At 37.3% G+C, this 17881-nt stretch overlaps 1 protein-coding gene across 5 annotated transcripts in view; it reads right to left on the reverse strand.

The window, feature by feature from the left end:
- Positions 1 to 3042: 3042 nt before the first annotated feature.
- LOC130914837 (myelin-associated glycoprotein-like) overlaps positions 3043 to 17881 on the reverse strand; it is a 61481-nt gene continuing 46642 nt past the window's right edge. Inside the window, exons 11-13 of one of the 5 annotated variants that reach the window (XM_057834376.1) lie at positions 16155 to 16251; positions 15901 to 15954; positions 3043 to 7874 (exon numbers count right to left, since the gene is read on the reverse strand). In XM_057834376.1, coding sequence (XP_057690359.1) covers positions 7719 to 7874; positions 15901 to 15954; positions 16155 to 16251 — 307 coding nt within the window. In that variant the 3' untranslated portion in view covers positions 3043 to 7718. Of the gene's footprint in view, positions 7875 to 15900; positions 15955 to 16119; positions 16252 to 17881 lie in introns of all 5 variants that reach the window. The other 4 variants (XM_057834379.1, XM_057834377.1, XM_057834378.1 and 1 more) reach the window with 4 other exon arrangements.

Consider the following 17881-nt stretch of genomic DNA (forward strand, 5'->3'; position numbering starts at 1 on the left):
TAAATATTCGTAAAACTCTTAAAGGAGACGGCGACCATTTTACTGTACACGTTAAATACAATTTAAAAAAATACTGATGCAAGGTTCCCTTTTTCTCCAATCAGGCAAAAGGAATGAAAGAACTCCACGCAAGCCTGATAATGGTCACATTTTCCTTGCCAAAGCGTAAAATGTGACCCTCAGTTTGCATATGGTAGGAAACCCTCTCTCGTACGAAAGTAAATCTATGCCAGCGCAGTTTGAATTTGAATTTCTAACACAGATTTTTTTTCAGCATCAAAATTCAGAATAAAAAAATTCAGCCGTTAAAAAAAAAAAAAAAAAAAGGAAACAGTTTTTAAAAATTCAATTGCAAAAAAAGTAATCCAGTCGCGAAAAATTCAGCCGGAAATTATTCGGGTGTGAAAATTCAGTTGCAAAACAATTCATTTGCAAAAATTTCAGTTACAAAAGTTCTGTCGCAAAAAATTAAATCGCAAAAAAGTTCTGTTGCAAAAAAATTCGGCCACAAAATTTAATTCACAAAAAACTGTGGCAAAACATTAATTTGCGAAGAATTCTGTGTTTTTTCTAAAAAAATCAGTTGAGAGAGAATTCAGTCGCAAAAATTCCAGTCATGAAAAATTCAGCTGCAAAAAAATTCTGTTGCAAAAGAATTCAGTCGCAAACAATCCAGTCGCGAAAAAATTCAGTGGCAAAAAAATGTTGCCACAAAAATTAATTTGCAAAAAATTCTGCAGCACAACGTTCAGTTGCGAAGAATTCCATTTTTTCTTTTTTAAATCAGTTGCGAAATAATTCAGTCGCAAAAATTTCAGTCACAAAAAAATAAGATCGCAAAAAATCCAGTTGCGAAAAATTCAGCTGCAAAAGAATTCAGTTGCAAACAATCCAGTCGTGAAAAAATTCATTTGCAAAAAAATTTGGCCATAAGAATTATTTCACATAAGTTTCAATCGCGAAAAATCCAGTCGCGAAAAATTCAGCCGCAAAAGTTCAGTTGCAAACAATCCAGTCACAAAAGAATTCAGTGACAAAAAATTCAATCGTAAAAAATCTAGTCATCAGTTGCAAAAATTTGTCACAAAAAGTTTTCCGCTAAAAATTCAGTAGCAAAAAATTCTGCCACGAAAATTAACAAAAACTTATGTCGCAAAACGTTGAGTTTTTTAATTTATTATTTTTTAAATCAGTTGCGAAATATTTGAATCGCGAACAGTTCGGTCGCAAAAATTCAGTGGCGAAAAATTCAGTCGCAAAAATTTCATTGCAAAAGAATTCCGTTACAAACAATCCAGCCGCGAAAGAATTCAGTTGCAAAAAAAAAAATTCGGCCACAAAAATTAAAAATTTCAGTCGCAAAAAATCCGGTCGTAAAAAATCCATCCGGAAAAAAATCAGTAGCGAAAATTCGGTTGCAAAAGAACTCTTTCACAAAAATTTCAGGCACAGAAAATTCTGTCGCCAAAAATTCGATCACAAAAAATCCAACTGCAAAAAAAATCTGCTGCAAAATTCAGCTGGATACAATTGAGTAGCGAAAATTCAGTTGCAAAAGAATTCATTCGGAAAGAAAAAAAAAATCAGTTGCAAAAAATTCTGCCACAAAATTTCACCAAAAAGTCTGTCACAAAATGTTGAGTTGCAAACAATTCGGTTAAAAAATGCAGTTGCAACATCCAGGGAATTCAGTCGCACAAAGTTCAGTTGAAAAAAATTCCGTTGCAACATCTCGGGACCCAGGGAGAAGCAATCGATCCCTGTCTTATATCCATACTCACAACAATCACATGCTGTGACCAACTTTTTAATAAACAGTTAGTAATCATACCAACTGAAGACATGACTGTGAGAACATCTCCACAAGATTACACCGCTAACAATGAGTTTATATCACATGACCAGCGGAACAAGAGTAACCTAACTTGATTGGCTGGAAGACCGGAGAAATGAAATTGAGATCGATTGCTTCTGCCTGGATTACAACTGAATTTTTTGCAGCTGATTTTTTTGTAACTGAATTGTTAGCAACTGAATATTGATGCTAAAAAAAGATAAGTGTCAGGAATCCAAGGCACAGATTTACTTCCATATTTTCATGACACAAAGGGCAACATAAAATAAAGCACGGTTTACCCTTTCCCTAATGCTTTGACTGGCAGCAGACACAGTGACAACGATGCAAAAAGTGGCACAATATATGTGTGGCGCGAAAACACTAAAAACGAGAGGTGTAACGGTACAGGATTTTTCGGCGCAGAAGCAAAACATGATAGAAAAAGACAAAATGTCTAAATGACAACTCATTTATTGCTGGCTCCTTTTAAAGATTGTTGACTTAAAACTTTACAACTTCTCAACAGTTTGTGACATCTTTTAATGTCACTAAATATGTTCCTGTTCACTCTTAAGAAGAAGTAACATTTATGCTTTCGCAATTTGTTCGCCAAAAGCAGTGAGCTCAAAGATAACCATCTAACCATGATTTTTAAAAGTCATTCAATGTGTCAAGTTTTGTTATCTTGTGAACCAAACTGTCACGGAGAATTTACAAACAAGTTCATTTTTTCTAGCGGTGACATAATCTGAATTAGAAAATTTTATGTAAATCTGAACGCAACGTAGTTTAGTCGCTACTAATACTTTTTTTCTTGGATGAACACAAATATAAAACAATTATATGAAAAACTGATTTTGATGACAACAAAGTGCACACAGGGGCGGAACTTAGGGGCGTGCGACCGGGTCTCTAAGGCAATGTTTTTCAACAATGTCACAGCACATTTTTACATTGGAAAACATCCCACGGCACACCACAAATCAAAAATATTCCAAAATTATTTTCTCTACTGTATTTTTAATTTAGGGCTGTCAAAATTATCGCGTTAACGAGCGGTAATTAATTTTTTAAATTAATCCCGTTAAAATATTTGACGCAATTAACGCACGAATGCCCTGCTCAAACAGATTGAAATGACAGCACAGTGAAAGCTGTACTTGTCGTGTTTTTCAGAGTTTTGCCGCCCTCTGCTGGCGCTTGGGTGCGACTGATTTTATAGGTTTCAGCACCCATGAGCATTGTGTAAGTAATTATTGACATCAACAATGGCGGGCTACTAGTTAATTTTTTGATTGAAAATTTTACAAATTTTATTAAAACGAAAACATGAAGAGGGGTTTTAATATAAAATTTCTATAACTTGTACTAAAATTTATCTTTTACAAGTCTTTCTATCCATGGATCGCTTTAACAGAATGTTAATAACGGTATTGCCATCATGTTAATTTATTGTTATGATAAAGAAATACAGTACTTATGTACTGTATGTTGAATGTATATATCCATCTTGTGTCTTATCTTTCCTTTCCAACAATAATTTACAGAAAAATATGGCATATTTTATAGATGGTTTGAATTGCGATTAATTAATTTTTAAGCTGTAATTAACTCGATTAAAAATTTTAATCGTTTGACACCCCTAGTTTAATTATAAAATAATTTCTCAGTATTTATACTTACTCAATATGAAATTGGAGCCTGTTTAGATTAATTTTAGATGAACACAAAGCCGATATCCTGGCAGGAATCTTTTTCAACAGCTCTTAGTCTCTCTCTGTTTTTATTATATCAGTTAAGCTTGAAAAGCTAAGAGTTATTAGAGAGGGGTAATTTAGCAATGTCTTTAACCAGGGCCGAGCATCTCGCTGACAATGGCTTTGCAAGCAGGTACCGTATTTTTCGGACTATAAGTCGCAGTTTTTTTCATAGTTTGGCTAGTGGTGCGACTTATACTCTGGAGCGACTTATATGTGAAATTATTAACCCATTGTTGTATCATTTCACATGTTATTTTGGTGTTTTCGAGTGACATTGATGGTTTGGTAAACTTGTTAGTAGGGGTGCACGATATCCATTTTTAAAACCGATATTGATAACTTCCTGCTCCTTAAGGCCGATACCGATACGATAACCGATAACATATATATATAATTTTTCAATGTAAATTCACTTGTTTTTGAACACCTGTAGGTCAAAAATACAAGTGGTGGATTCAGCATAGATTTGCCTTTGACCTAACCAGAATTTTCATGATGACATGAAAAGGAGTTTAGAACTGAAACGAATACTCGAGCAACTCGAGTAACTCGAGTTTAAAAACTGATCCGAGTAGTTTTATTCACCTCGAGTAATTGTTTATTTTGACAGCTCTAAGCATCACGTTTTGCTTGGACTGCTTTTAATGCGGGACGCGCTGATGTCACGTACGTAGAGGAAGAAGAAGGAGAGAAAAAAAACTTACTGCAGCCGACAGCCGCTAAAAACGACGCCGACGTTGCTAAATACTAGCCCTCACGATGCTAGTTGGTAGCCTGTAGTGTCTGATGAGTCTCATAGAGATCACATGTATGTTGAACTAGATGCAAAATGACAGACTCGGCCGCGTCTGGGCAGCATTAGTAAACAGCCGCCATCTTAAAGCAGCTAAGCTAAGCGCTAATAAAGAGCGCTAAGCGCTAATAAATAAGATTAACGTAACGTTAGCCCTGCGGAGGGCTAGGTTTCTATTAATTATGACCACTGTCGATGCTTGGCTAACGTGTCTTACATACAGGCTTTAACATAACATAGCGATGTGGAGAGATGAGGGTGTGAAATAAAGACTCAATAATGCTACCTATCAATTTTAGCTCAGTAGTCATTGCTAGATAAAACACCAAGTGGCACTGGTCCCTAATGTGCTCCAATACAGCCTGTAATCATACATTTATTTTGAACACTGCAAAAACTCAAAATCCTATCAGGATTTACAATTTAGACTAACTTAAAACTTAACTAGAACTTAAAAATGGCTTGACACAAATAGAAATTCAATGGAAACACGTGGGGAAAAAATCCTAACTTTTAAGTGATGTATGTTATCAAGCGTAACAGCATTTTTAGGTGTATATATATATATATATATATATATATATATATATTTTTTTTTTTTTAAATAAGATCTAAAGGTTTTTTGAGTGAAAGCAGTGAATTAGTCTTTTTTTTTATTTTAGTTACATCTGAGATGCAATTGTTGGCTGTTTTCAACAACATACATCGAAAATAAAGACATTGATTGACTGAAAATGGTTCAAGATTAGATGAAATGTCTTGTTTTCTCATGTACATTTATAATTGCTCTTCACCCAAAAATATATTTGTTTTATCCGTTTACTCGATTAATCGATAGAATTTTCAGTCGATTACTCGATTACTAAAATATTCGATAGCTGCAGCCCTACAGGAGTTACGTGATTATTATCATCTAAAAATGTGATAAATATCATGTAAAAACAGGATAACTATCATGTAATAACGGGACATCTATGATGTAAAAACATGATTGCCATCAGGTAAAAACGTGATATCTATGATGTACAAATTATTATGACGTCATCCCAATAAATCCAATAACATTATATAGGTATGTAAACAGGAGTGGAAACAAACGCACACATCCCAATCCACCGACACCAATCCAAAATTACTATTAATGGGCCCGAATTGGGCCTCCCGATAATATTCAGTGTTATTGGATTTATTGGGATGACGTCATAATTCCTATTATCGGACCGATAATTATCGTGCACCTCTACTTGTTAGCATGTTCTTTATGCTATAGTTATCTGAATAACTCTTAATAGCTATGTTACGTTAACATACCCGCCATGTTCGCATTTCAATGTTCATGCATCATGTAACATTATCATACTGTACACTTATTCAGCATGTTGTTTTCTATTGTATTTTTATTTTAAATTGCCTTTCAAGATGACCTATCTGTTCTATGTGTTGGATTTTATCAAGTAAATTTCCCTTACAAATGCGACTTGTACTCCGGTGCGACTTATATATGTTTTTTTCCTCTTCGTTGGGCATTTTGTGGCTGGTGTGACTTATAGTCCAAAAAATACGGTAGTATTAATTTCTCTGCCACAGTGTGGGACTTTTTGGATTTAGCGACAAGTTCAGCAACAAGCTAACTTGCCTGTTTCTCTGTGTTTTCATGAAGGCGAACAAAATAGTCCATAGTTTGAAGCGACAGGTGTTTCGTTTGGAGATGACGATTAAGCTTGCTTGGCACCAAGGCGCTGTTGGATAGCGTTCAAACACTGTTCGGATTTCTAGCCATCAGCCAACTTGCTGTCTTCTACAATGTGTTGGAATAAAACACAGGAGGAGGATTGACGGTCGACACATATGGATTAAAATGGTAAGGACACTTTTTTGTACACTATATCGACACTTGACGAGTCTAATCAAATGATGTACAATAGATGTGCTGGGTTCCACATTTTCGCCGACAGCAAGGTGGCTGATGGCTAGAAATCCAAGCAGTTCTTGAACGCGACACGAGTCTTCCTACTGCAGCTCCGCCGACGGCGTGAAAAAAAAAAGTGACCGAGGATGATTTCTCCTGGCGCACCTGACGATCCCTCACCGCACACCGTTTGAAAAACACTGCTCTAAGGGGCCCGGTTTGTGGACGTAAGGTGGGCATGGTTGGGCGGGATCAAACAGAAAGGTAACATGATGCGGGAAGCTGTTATATAGGCTAGCTTCATACCGCAGATCTTAATGCACAAATCCGATTTTTCTTCATATCTTTTTTTGGGCGTGCCTTTTCAGAGTGCCTTTTTCCATTGAGCCCGTAAATGTAGTACGCATGCGCACTAATTTGCAGTCCAACACGCGCTGAGCAAACTGACCCGCATGGGCAGAAGCATCAAAACAAATGACTACACATGCTGGCTCTACGTCTTTCTAGGGTGATCATATTTTGATTTCAAAAAAGGACACAAATAACAGGCAAAAATAATTTCCATTTAGTCTTATATTCAAAGTTTATATGGATTGATAGAACGCATGACGCGCACACATACGGGCAAATCGCCCCGACTCTCTTGAAATATTGCTAATTTGGAGCACAGAAAGAAAACCGAGCATTCTCATGCATATCCCCCCTCTTTCATTTCATGTTTTTAATGTCGAACCCGCCTCTTCCCTTAAAGCCAAGTTCAAGCTAGGCGCTAATGCTAATGCACAGCTCCATTGCTGCTGTAAAGCCATCTCTCGCTCTTTGCTGACGTAATTGCTGAATGAATTCCAATTTGGGAGACTTGATCGTTCAGACTGCAGCCTGGAAAAATGTGGCCCAGTTCGGATTTTAACCACGAACGAAAGTGACCTAGATCGGATTTGAAATGGTACATTTATATGCGACCTGTCCCGTTCAGACCACCAAAGTAATGCCTCACTCGAGTCGGGAAAAAAATGAAGAAAAAACGATTTGTGCATTAAGACCCGGGGTATGAACCGGCTGGTTGTCTGGAGCAGCCCGCAAAAATATTTCACTTACAACCCACACATGCACCGGGCGATCGTCTTGAGAGGCCCACGAATAACTGTCCAATAGCACCCCCACTAGTTAGATGGTCCACTCAGGGGGATTTCCTTTTGCCCTGTTCACATTTGTTCCGTCACTTAGTGCACACAAACTCAAAACTTCAAAATGTATCTGGCATACCGTTACATCCCTGGTAAAGACAAAAACGCAGGTAAAAAGAACTACGTATAAATGATAATAAATTGTGACCGTTTTAGCATTTGCGCATGAAAATTCTACCAAGCTTTTGCAACTGTGTCTCGCGTGGCCTAGGCATCAGGGAAGGATTGCGATTCATTTGGCTTTGATTTCCGCGTAGCTACTGCCGCCGTCGTCCCCCCTTCCCGGGGCCCCCTCCCTGGGCCCGCCCAAGTCCAGGGCGGCGTAGTTCAGCTCTCGCCTCTCCATGCCTGCCAAAGAGCTTGCAGGTTGGAAATCCCCGTCTTCTCCCTGTGGCAGCACAAAAAGGAATTTGTTGCATTTTTTTAATAAAGCTATTATGACTTTTTTTCTTGTAAAATGACAATTTCACAAGAGGAGAAAAATGTTGTATTGCTACCATAATCAGAGGTAGGTAGTAACATGTTGCATTTACTCAAGTAACCTGAGTAAGAGGTAAAAATGTACTTCTTAGAGTAGTTTTACCACACAATACTTCTTACTTGTACTTCAGTAGATTTGTGAAGAAGAAACAGTACTCTTACTCCGCTAATTTGGGCTACACTAGAGTCGTTACATTTTTCTTCTTTATTCTACATATTGACTTTATTTTTGCCAGAGATGCCAACAGTGGCTGTCTCAGTTTCACCTATTAGCATGGGTGGATGAAGTGCTCACTTTTTTCACTTCCGTAAACGTACAGATACAGGTGGAAAAAATTACTTGAGTGAAAGTACAAGCATCTAAGAAAAAATGTACTCATCCAAAGGTAAAAAGTACTTGCTTTAAAATTACGAAGTAAAAAGTTAAAGTATTTTCTCCCGCTCTAAAAATGTAACATATGTGTGTATTCTATTATGTATATATATTAGTGCTTCAACGATTAATCAATTAACTCGAGTAATTTGAATAGAAAAAAAGCTTTAAATCAAATTTTGCTGCTTCGAGTATTCGTTTAACTATAGTGTCGTTGTCATGGTTTGTTTTGAAAGTGTTTGCATTTAAGTTTTATTGGGTAGATACACTGCCCCGAGTGGCAACAGTGAATGTCACAGAACTCATTTAACATGGCTGAATCCAGCTGCTCTCTGTTAAGACCAACATTAGGTAAGTTTTTGTTTGAGCTAATATGTTTTTTATGCATTCATAATTTAGTTTAGCGGTATATTCAGTCATTTTTTGTGAGAATATGTGTTTGACCAATTTGTTATGAGTATTGTAAAAACACGTTCGCAGTTTATAGCATTTAAGCTAGCAGATTTTTGTTATGCAAGTTAGCCTTTAGTCTTTCGTTGTACGTTTTGAGCTTAAGCTCAGGTATTTCGATTTATATAAGTGAAAGTGCAATCCTCTATCATTTGAAAAAAATATGGAATTTTATTTTGTATTCGAATTTAAATTTGAAAGTGCAATCTTAGCAAGCCTTTGTTTTAATCTCCTAATATTTATTCTGCAATGCATTAATTGTTCCTAATCCGCTGAGTCGAACCAAAAAATTCATTGACTGCTGTTTTATTTGAAACAGCGCAGAATAGAAAAAAAAAATGACTACTTTAAACAGAAGCTTAATAAGATCAAAAACTCCAGAACTCAGCTTAATGGCGGATTACAAGCAACTCTCAGGTGCATACCGCCACCTACTGCACAACAGTGAGGTGCTTTTTATTGGTCAATCTCTTTTTGACCTGCCTCAACTTGCTTGTACTAATGTTGCTGCCTCTAGTGCTCAGTTATGGTATAGTTGCACAGGGCTTATCGATTGCACCGGAGGCATGAAAACGAAACTATCAATTCACAAGGCGAAAAAAGAAAACGCAGCCGACAGCTTGTAAAATGGTGGGTTATAGGATTAAAAAGTACAGATACTGTACATGCTGTATAATGTAATGGAATCAAAGTAAAGTACAGATACACAAAAATGTACTTAAGTTCAGTAACAAAGTACTTTTACTTGGAAAAATTCGACCACTACCAATCATAGGCGGAGTTTGACTTTTGGGCCGGGGGGGGCACAACATGTTGATGACCCCAAAACGCAGTGTCAGCAATAAAATTAAAAGAATATACAGTATATCATAATAAGTTGAAAATGAGTGTTTTTTTGTTTCCCATCATTCTTGAGGGGAATTCTAAATCAGGCTTCTTAGGACAGCTATACGTTTCGCCACGATTGTCATCCATTGAATATGGTACGCCCGTCAGTGTCGTGCCAATGTAGTTACCCCAGTCAAAAATTGTATCCCCTGGGCGGAGCCATATGGAGGTAGATATGTGTCTTCATTATTCGGTCAAAAAAATGTGTCTGAATGCAAAAATAAATTTGAAACGCCAAAAATTTCATTTGAAAGCTTTTTTTCTTTCATGTTTTTTTTTTAAATTGAATTATTTATTTATTTATTTATTTTTGATTGAAGCAACTTTTATGATTGAAGTAATGTTTTTTTGCGTTTGGGCCATATTTTGCTAGGACATTTGAATCTTTATTCAATCAAAAATCAAATCACTTCAATCAAAAAAAAACAAAAAAAAAACACAAATTTCATAGAAAAAAAGTTTTTGAATGCGAAAAAATATTTGAGACTCAAATATTTGCATTTGAACACTTAATTTTTAATTCAAAACGTTTTCTTTGATTTTAGCAATCCTTTTTGTGTTTGGGCCATATTATGGGTAGGACATTTGTGTCTAAATCATTCAATCCCCCAAAAAGTTGCTTCAATCAAAAAAAAATATTTTCAAACAAAGAAACAAATCATTTGAAAAATAAAATTGCCTTCCCCTATTTTTTTTCAATAATATGCAAACCAAATGACCGTCTAAGGTGCTAGTCATATGGTCTGTTGGAAAAATCATTTTGACCCATGATAAAAATATATTTTTTTGTTCATTTCATTCATTTTTGTTGTTTGCTTTATTGCTTTACAACTTTTAAATATTTAGGAAAGTCAATTACATGCAATGACACATTTCGGCCACCGGGGGGGCCTGGCCTTCCTTAAACTCCGCTTATGCTACCAATGAGATGTCGCAACAAAAACCACATGACTCCATTCTACCAATTTAGAGGTAACAATGTTTTTCCTCCATCAGAGGGCACTCATACTCTTTGGATGAGTGACTTTTCAGTAGGGCTGCAGCTATCGATTATTTTAGTAGTCGATTAATCAATGAACTAGTCAGTTCGAATAATCGAGTAATCGGATAAGGAACATGAACATATAAAATACCTGAGGTGAGCCTAAAATGGGCTAAAAAAATAAAGATCTAAGCGCAACAAAAGAATAATTGGCTAACTTAAATAGCAAAAGTCTGCTAGCTTAAATGCTATAAAATGCTATTTTTTTAACAATGCTCTTAAATGATTCAAACATATATTCCCACAAAAAACAGCTAAATATAACTATAAACTAAATTACGAATGCATTAAAAAAAATATTAGCTCAAACAAAAACTAATGTTGGTTTTAACAGGGAGCACCTGGATTCAGCCATGTGAAATGAGTTATGTCATATTCACTGTTGAAACGAGAGGGCAGTGTATCAACCCAGATCAATCAAACTAGATGCAAAAACTTTCAAAACAAACCATTACGCCACTTTAATTAAACGAATACTCGAAGCAGCAAAATTTTATCCGAATCTTTTTTCTCACCAAATTACTTGAGTTAATCGATTAATTGTTGCAGCACTACTTTTCAGTGTTGTTGTGGTCTGAATTCGGTGATTCTTGGTGTTATCTTTTTGTCCTAATATTGTCATGCAATTTGTTGTAGTACAGTATAATAACAGTTCATTTGGATGAAGTTTTGCTGAGAAAAAAAATATATTAAAGAAAATAATCTGACATTGTAAGCAGTAACTCACAATGTTACCCATTACTTGAGTATTCCTTTCAACGAATACCTTTTTTTTAATTGTTATTGACAAAACTACTTTTACTTTTACCTGAGTATATTATTTAGAAAAAACACTACTCTTACATGAGTAAAATGTGCCACTCTACCCACCTCTGATGATAATCAAGAGAAAATATGTACTTCATATCTATCAAGTGGAAGTGACAACCTTATTCTCATAACTACAATTATTATTTTAACAATTTTAGTATAATGGTGCAGTATTTCAGTTTTATTCTTGTAGTCGAAAATCCATCATTTTAAAAAGAAAGAAAAAAAAGAACGCATTTGTTCTTATCACTTCCCCAAGTTTGATCTTGTAGAATTAAATGTTTTATTTTCATCACTGCATGAATTATTAAAATTTGGGGGATAAGAAAAATTTAACACAGAAAGAATCAAATTTTAATGTTTATACTTTTGCTGGAAAAGTCTATTTTTTAATGTTAGAAATCATTACTTTTAAGAATATTTTCTGATGTTTCTAATACTACTGAGAATTGACAATTCTCTGTAAAATTGCAATTAAAAAACAACAACACCTTTCCCGCAAAATGACTTTTTAATGAAAAAAAATTTTGTTTGTTTGTTTGTTTGTTTGTTTTTAATTATCATACTTTTTAAGCATTTTAGCATTGGGGGGGGGGGGCAAGAAAAACAAATTTGACCAAAAAAAATGGCAAAAAACGTTGGAATAGTAAAACTAGAATCTGAATATTTAATGGCATATACCCATAGTTTTGCATGAATTTTTAAAAATATTTGTTCAAATGTATATTTTTAACCGATATTTTAATCTTTAATATTTAATATTATAAAATTAATACAATATAAAATACAATCTATATTTTTTTTAATTATAAGCTCAAACATCCACTGTGGCATCACAATACAATTACTGTAGTTTCCGCCTTATAAGGTGCACCTTCAAGCCTTCAAGTTTCTCAAAAACAGACAGTGAGCCTTATAATCCAATGCGCCCTGTATATGGTTCAATATTGGTTAATCATGGCATGACATTTCCTTTAGCACAGCACTATCTAGTGGTTGTATAACGCAACCACTACTACTGCAATTTTCGGGCCATAAACCGCTACTTTTTACCCTCATTTGAAATCATGCGGTTTATAGTCCAGTGCCTTATTTCTTGATTTATTTGAGTTAATAGGTAACAATTTATTTGACAGCAGCGTCATAAGACCGTCATAATTATGACATGACACTGTCATGGGCATTAATGCTTATGACTAAGGTTGTTCCGATCATGTTTTTTTGCTCCCGATCCGATCGTTTTAGTTTGAGTATCTGCCGATCCCAATATTTCCCGATCCGATTGCTTTTTTTTTTTGCTCCCGATTCAATTCCCGTCATTCCCGATAATTTTTCCCGATCATATACATTTTGGCAATGCATTAGGAAAAAAATGAATAAAACTCGGACGAATATATACATTCAACAAACAGTACATAAGTACTGTATTTGTTTATTATGATAATAAATCCTCAAGATGGCATTTACATTATTAACATTCTTTCTGTGAGAGGGATCCACGGATAGAAAGACTTGTAATTCTTAAAGAATAAATGTGACTTTGTATATTGTGACTAAATATTGCCATTTAGTGTATTTGTTGACCTTTCAGTAAATGATACTGTAGCCATTTAACTTCTGCCCAAATGCATGATGGGAAGTGCAACCATGACTGTGCGTCGTGGTACCAATTGATATATCTTCTGTGCGTTGGGAAACAACATAGGGTGTTAAGAAAAAGATCAACTACTAGCTTCCTTCCCCACATTGCTTTCCACGATTATTCTAATCGTTGGGAGAGGGATTGTAAAGCTTTAGCCATTTAAAAAAAGGCTCCAAACGCTGCCAAAATTCACTCTACTCATTTTACGCTGCCTTTTAGCTCTATTATACTGTATGGGTAAAACGGTGCCATTATAGATTGAATGCGACAATGCGTGAGTGGGTCGTGCAGCGCATGCGCTAATTGCGTTAAATATTGTCACGTGATAAATGTAAAAAAAATATTAATTCTCGCCATTAACGCGATAAATTTGATAACCCTACCTTAAGCTTAAACTAAAGACTATGGAAGAGTGTAACACATTATGTCTGTAACGTTAAATACAACTAGAAAACGATTTAATTAAAAAATATATATATTAAAAAAGGTATGTCCGATATTTTTTTGCCGATTCCGATACTTTGAAAATGACGTGATCGGACCTGATCGATCAGTATGCCGATCGATCAGGACATATCTACTTATGACAGATGTCATCAAGTGTCATTTGGCAAATTTTGTCACTAACTCCATTTATGTCTAGTCGGGGTCTTGTACATCCATTCAAAAGTGAGATAATTTGACACGTGATGACATCCGTCATAAGCATTCATTAATGCTCATAACAGTGTCATGTAATATTTATGACAGTTTTGTGACGCCACTGTCAAATAACGTGTTACCGGATAATATCGTTTGGTGTAAATATCCCAAAATACAGTGAGGACAGCTGCGGCTTATAGTCCAGAGCGGCTTATCTCTGAACAAATGTTGTTTTCGTGTCAAATTTGGTGGGTGCGGCAAATAGTCAGGTGCGGTCAGTTAATTTTTAGTCCGAAAATTACAGTACTACTACTGCGCCTTATAATGCGGTGCGCCCTATATACAGTGGGGAGAACAAGTATTTGATACACTGCCAATGGGAAAACTCATTGGCATTGTATCAAATACTTGTTCTCCCCACTGTATGAAAACAGTTTTAAAATAGGCCATTCATTGTAGGTGCGCCTTACAGTGAGGAAAATGCGGTAGCCATAATATGCTAAGTCATCGACCACCTATATAAGAAATGGTTTGATATCGGTATCAGATTTTTGGAGTTGGACAATATCGGTTATCGGTTAAAAAGTCATTATCGTTATCAATATATTTAGGGCTGCAGCTATCGAATATTTTAGTAATCGAGTAATCGACTGAAAATTCTATCGATTAATCGAGTAATCGGATAAAACAAATATATTTTTAGGTGAAGAGCAATTATAAATATACATGAAAAAACCACACATTTCATCTAATCTTGAACCATTTTCAGTCAATCAATGTCTTTATTTTCGATGTATATAGTTGAAAACAGCCAACAATTGCATCTCAGATGTAACTAGAATTTTAAAAAAAAAAAAGCCTAATTCACTGCTTTCATTCAAAAAACCTTTAGATCTTATTAAAAAAATATATATAACTTATATACTGTATATATACATATCTTACCTAAAAATGCCGTTACGCTTGATAACACACATCACTTAAAAGTTAGGATTTTTTCCCACGTGTTTCAATTGAATTTCTATTTGTGTCAAGCCATTTTTAAGTTCTAGTTAAGTTTGAAGTTAGTCTAAACTGTAAGTCCTGATAGGATTTTGAGTTTTTGAAGTGTTCAAAATAAATGTATGATACAGGCTGTATTGGAGCACATTAGGGACCAGTGCTACTAGGTGTTTTATCCAGCAATGACTACTGAGCTAAAATTGATATTAGCATGATTAAGTTTTTATTTTACACCCTCATCACTCCACAATGCTATGTTATGTTAAAGCCTGTATGTAAGACACGTTAGCCACGCATCGACAGTGGTCATAATTAATTGAAACCTAGCCCTCCGCAGGGCTAACGTTACGTGACCTAGTAGAGACAGTAACGTTAATCATATTTATTAGCGCTTAGCGCTCTTTATTAGCGCTTAGCGCTCTACTGCTTTAAGATGGCGGCTGTTTACTAACGCTGCCCAGACGCGGCCGAGTCTGTCATTTCGCATCTAGTTCAACATACATGTGATCTCTATGAGACGCATCAGACGCTACCTGTTACCAACGTAGCATCGTGCTGGCTATTATTTAGCAACGTCGGCGTCGTTCGTGGCGGCTGTCGGCTGCAGTTTGTTTTTTTTTACCCTTCCTCCTCTCCGCACGTAACATCAGCGCGTTGTCCCGCATTAAAAGTAGTCCGAGCAAAACGTGATGCTTAGAGCTGTCAAAATAAATGATTACTCGAGGTGAATAAAATTACTCAGATCAGTTTTTAAACTGGAGTTACTCGAGTTGCTCGAGTACTCGTTTCAGCTCTAAATATATTTAAGCCTTTTTGTAACCAGGCACCAAAACTGTAAAATTGTTTGAAATATCTACTGCACTACTTCAAAACAGCATGTAACATACACTACAATAAGTTAGTGGTTAATGGAGGGACATGGAGACTTGAGATGTGTCATGTGGGCAAGGTGGAGGTTAGGCATGAATCAGCCATGCAGACGATACTTTGGCGCTGAGAAAAAAACAGAACTAAACCAAACGGCGAGCAAAACACAGAAGCGGATATGCCAGGGTGTGCGGAACGCCGATACTAAGGAACCTTACCGTGCTCTCCTCTAGAATGGAGTTAAACTTTGAGCCCAACAGCTCTGTCTTAAGCTGTGCAGGAGTTAAGGGAGAGAAAAACAGACAGAAGAAGGGAAATAAACGCAGAAAAGCGATGAAGAAAAACAGTGTTTCCAAAAAAGCTTCATGGTTGGGATGAGGTCTTGTCACGTATTAAGGGTCAGGGGCTACGACGACTGGTTTGACTTGACATCTTACTTAGCGTCATCGGGACAGTCATCGGCATGTCTCACCACTTTCTTCCTCAGATTTTGTTTGTCCTTCTTGACTGCGCTGTAGTACAAAGCGGGGTTCTCCAGGACCACGTCCTGCCTAGGGAGGCCATTTTCTCTGAGAGGGAGGGGATGGGGTGCGGGGGTAGTAGGCGGAGTCACATGATCAGACTCGGACCTCGATGTTGAAACGCATGGCGACACGCCAAGCCTGGCCATCCATTTTAAAATGACAAGCGCCTGTCGGGTTATGCCGAATGACTTGGTTATGACATGAGTTTAGTTGCGGAAGTGGGGTGGGGGGGTCAGTCTCTCGGGTCATCTGGGTGTTTGGGGTGTCCAAATAGAACAACTTAGTGGTTTTAGCAAGGGGTGAGTAAAGTGTGAGAGCAGGAAATCATGCCGGCAGAATAGTATAAAAGTAGGGATGTAACGTTACACTGAAAATCTAGCTAGCTATCTTTTTCAGAAAATTGATTTGGAAACAATCTTTCCAGAAGTCAGGACACTGATAACCACAACCTCTTCTTTTCTCTTTTGTAAAATGTTCATTCCGCCATCATCTACCGCTTAATCTGGGGTCGGGTTGTGGAGGCAGCAGCTTTAGCAGGGAAGTCCAGACTTCCCTCTCCCCAGCCACTTCAACCAGCTCCTCCGGCAGGATCCTAAGGCCAGCTGGGAGACAGAGTCTCCCCAGCGTCTACTGGGTCGACTTCCTGCCAGTGGGACATGCCCGGAACACCTCTCCAGAGAGGCGTCCAGGAGGCATCCAAACCAGATTCCCGAGCCACTTCAACTGGCTCCTCTAAACGCGGAGGAGTAGCGGCTCGACAGAGTCCCTCTCGGATGACCGAGCTTCTCACCCATCTCTAAGGGAGATGGGCTGTCCATCTTCCGTTCCCTCCTACCCTCACTCGTGAACAAGACCCCGAGATACTTGAACTCCTCCACTTGGGCAGGATCTCATTCCCGACCCAGAGAGGGCATGCCACCCTTTGCCGACTAAGGACCACGGTTTTGGGGGTGCTGATTTTCATCACAACCGCTTCAGACTCGGCTGCAAACCGCTCCAGTGAGAGTTGGAGGTTACGGCTTGATTAAGCCAACAGCACCACATCATCTCCAAAAAGCAGAGATGCAATGCTGAGCCCACCAATCCGGATGCTCTCAACGCTTCGTCTGCGCCTAGAAATTCTGTCCATAAATATTAGAAACGGAATCGGTAACAAAAGGCAATCTTAGCGGAATCCAACCCTCACTGGGAACAGATTCGAATTACCGCCGGCAATGCGGACCAAACTCTGACAACGGTCGTACAAGGACCGAACAGCCCTTACCAAGGGGCTCGGTACCCCGTACTCCCAAAGCACCCCCACAGGACTCCCAGAGGGACACGGTCGAACGCGTTCTCCAAATCCACAAAACACATGTAGACCGGTTGAGTCAACTCCCATGCACCCTCGAGGGCGTAAAGCTGGTCCACTGTTCCATGGCCGGAACGAAAACTATACTGCTCCTCCTGAATCTGAGCTTCAACTTCCCAACGACACTCCTCTCCAGCACCCCTGAATAGACTTTACCGGGGAGGGTGAGGAGTGTAATCCCTTTTGTAAAATGTTCCAATAGATTTGTCCATGTTTGTGTAATATGAGGACTTTAATGATAAATCGAAAATCGTACTTCAGTAACTACCTTGATTTTAAGACCAGTGTTTGATACATGTTTGACCGCAGCAAAGGAACAAAATG

The sequence above is a fragment of the Corythoichthys intestinalis genome, chromosome 4 (genome assembly GCF_030265065.1).
Source record: "Corythoichthys intestinalis isolate RoL2023-P3 chromosome 4, ASM3026506v1, whole genome shotgun sequence".
Lineage (NCBI taxonomy): Eukaryota > Metazoa > Chordata > Actinopteri > Syngnathiformes > Syngnathidae > Corythoichthys > Corythoichthys intestinalis.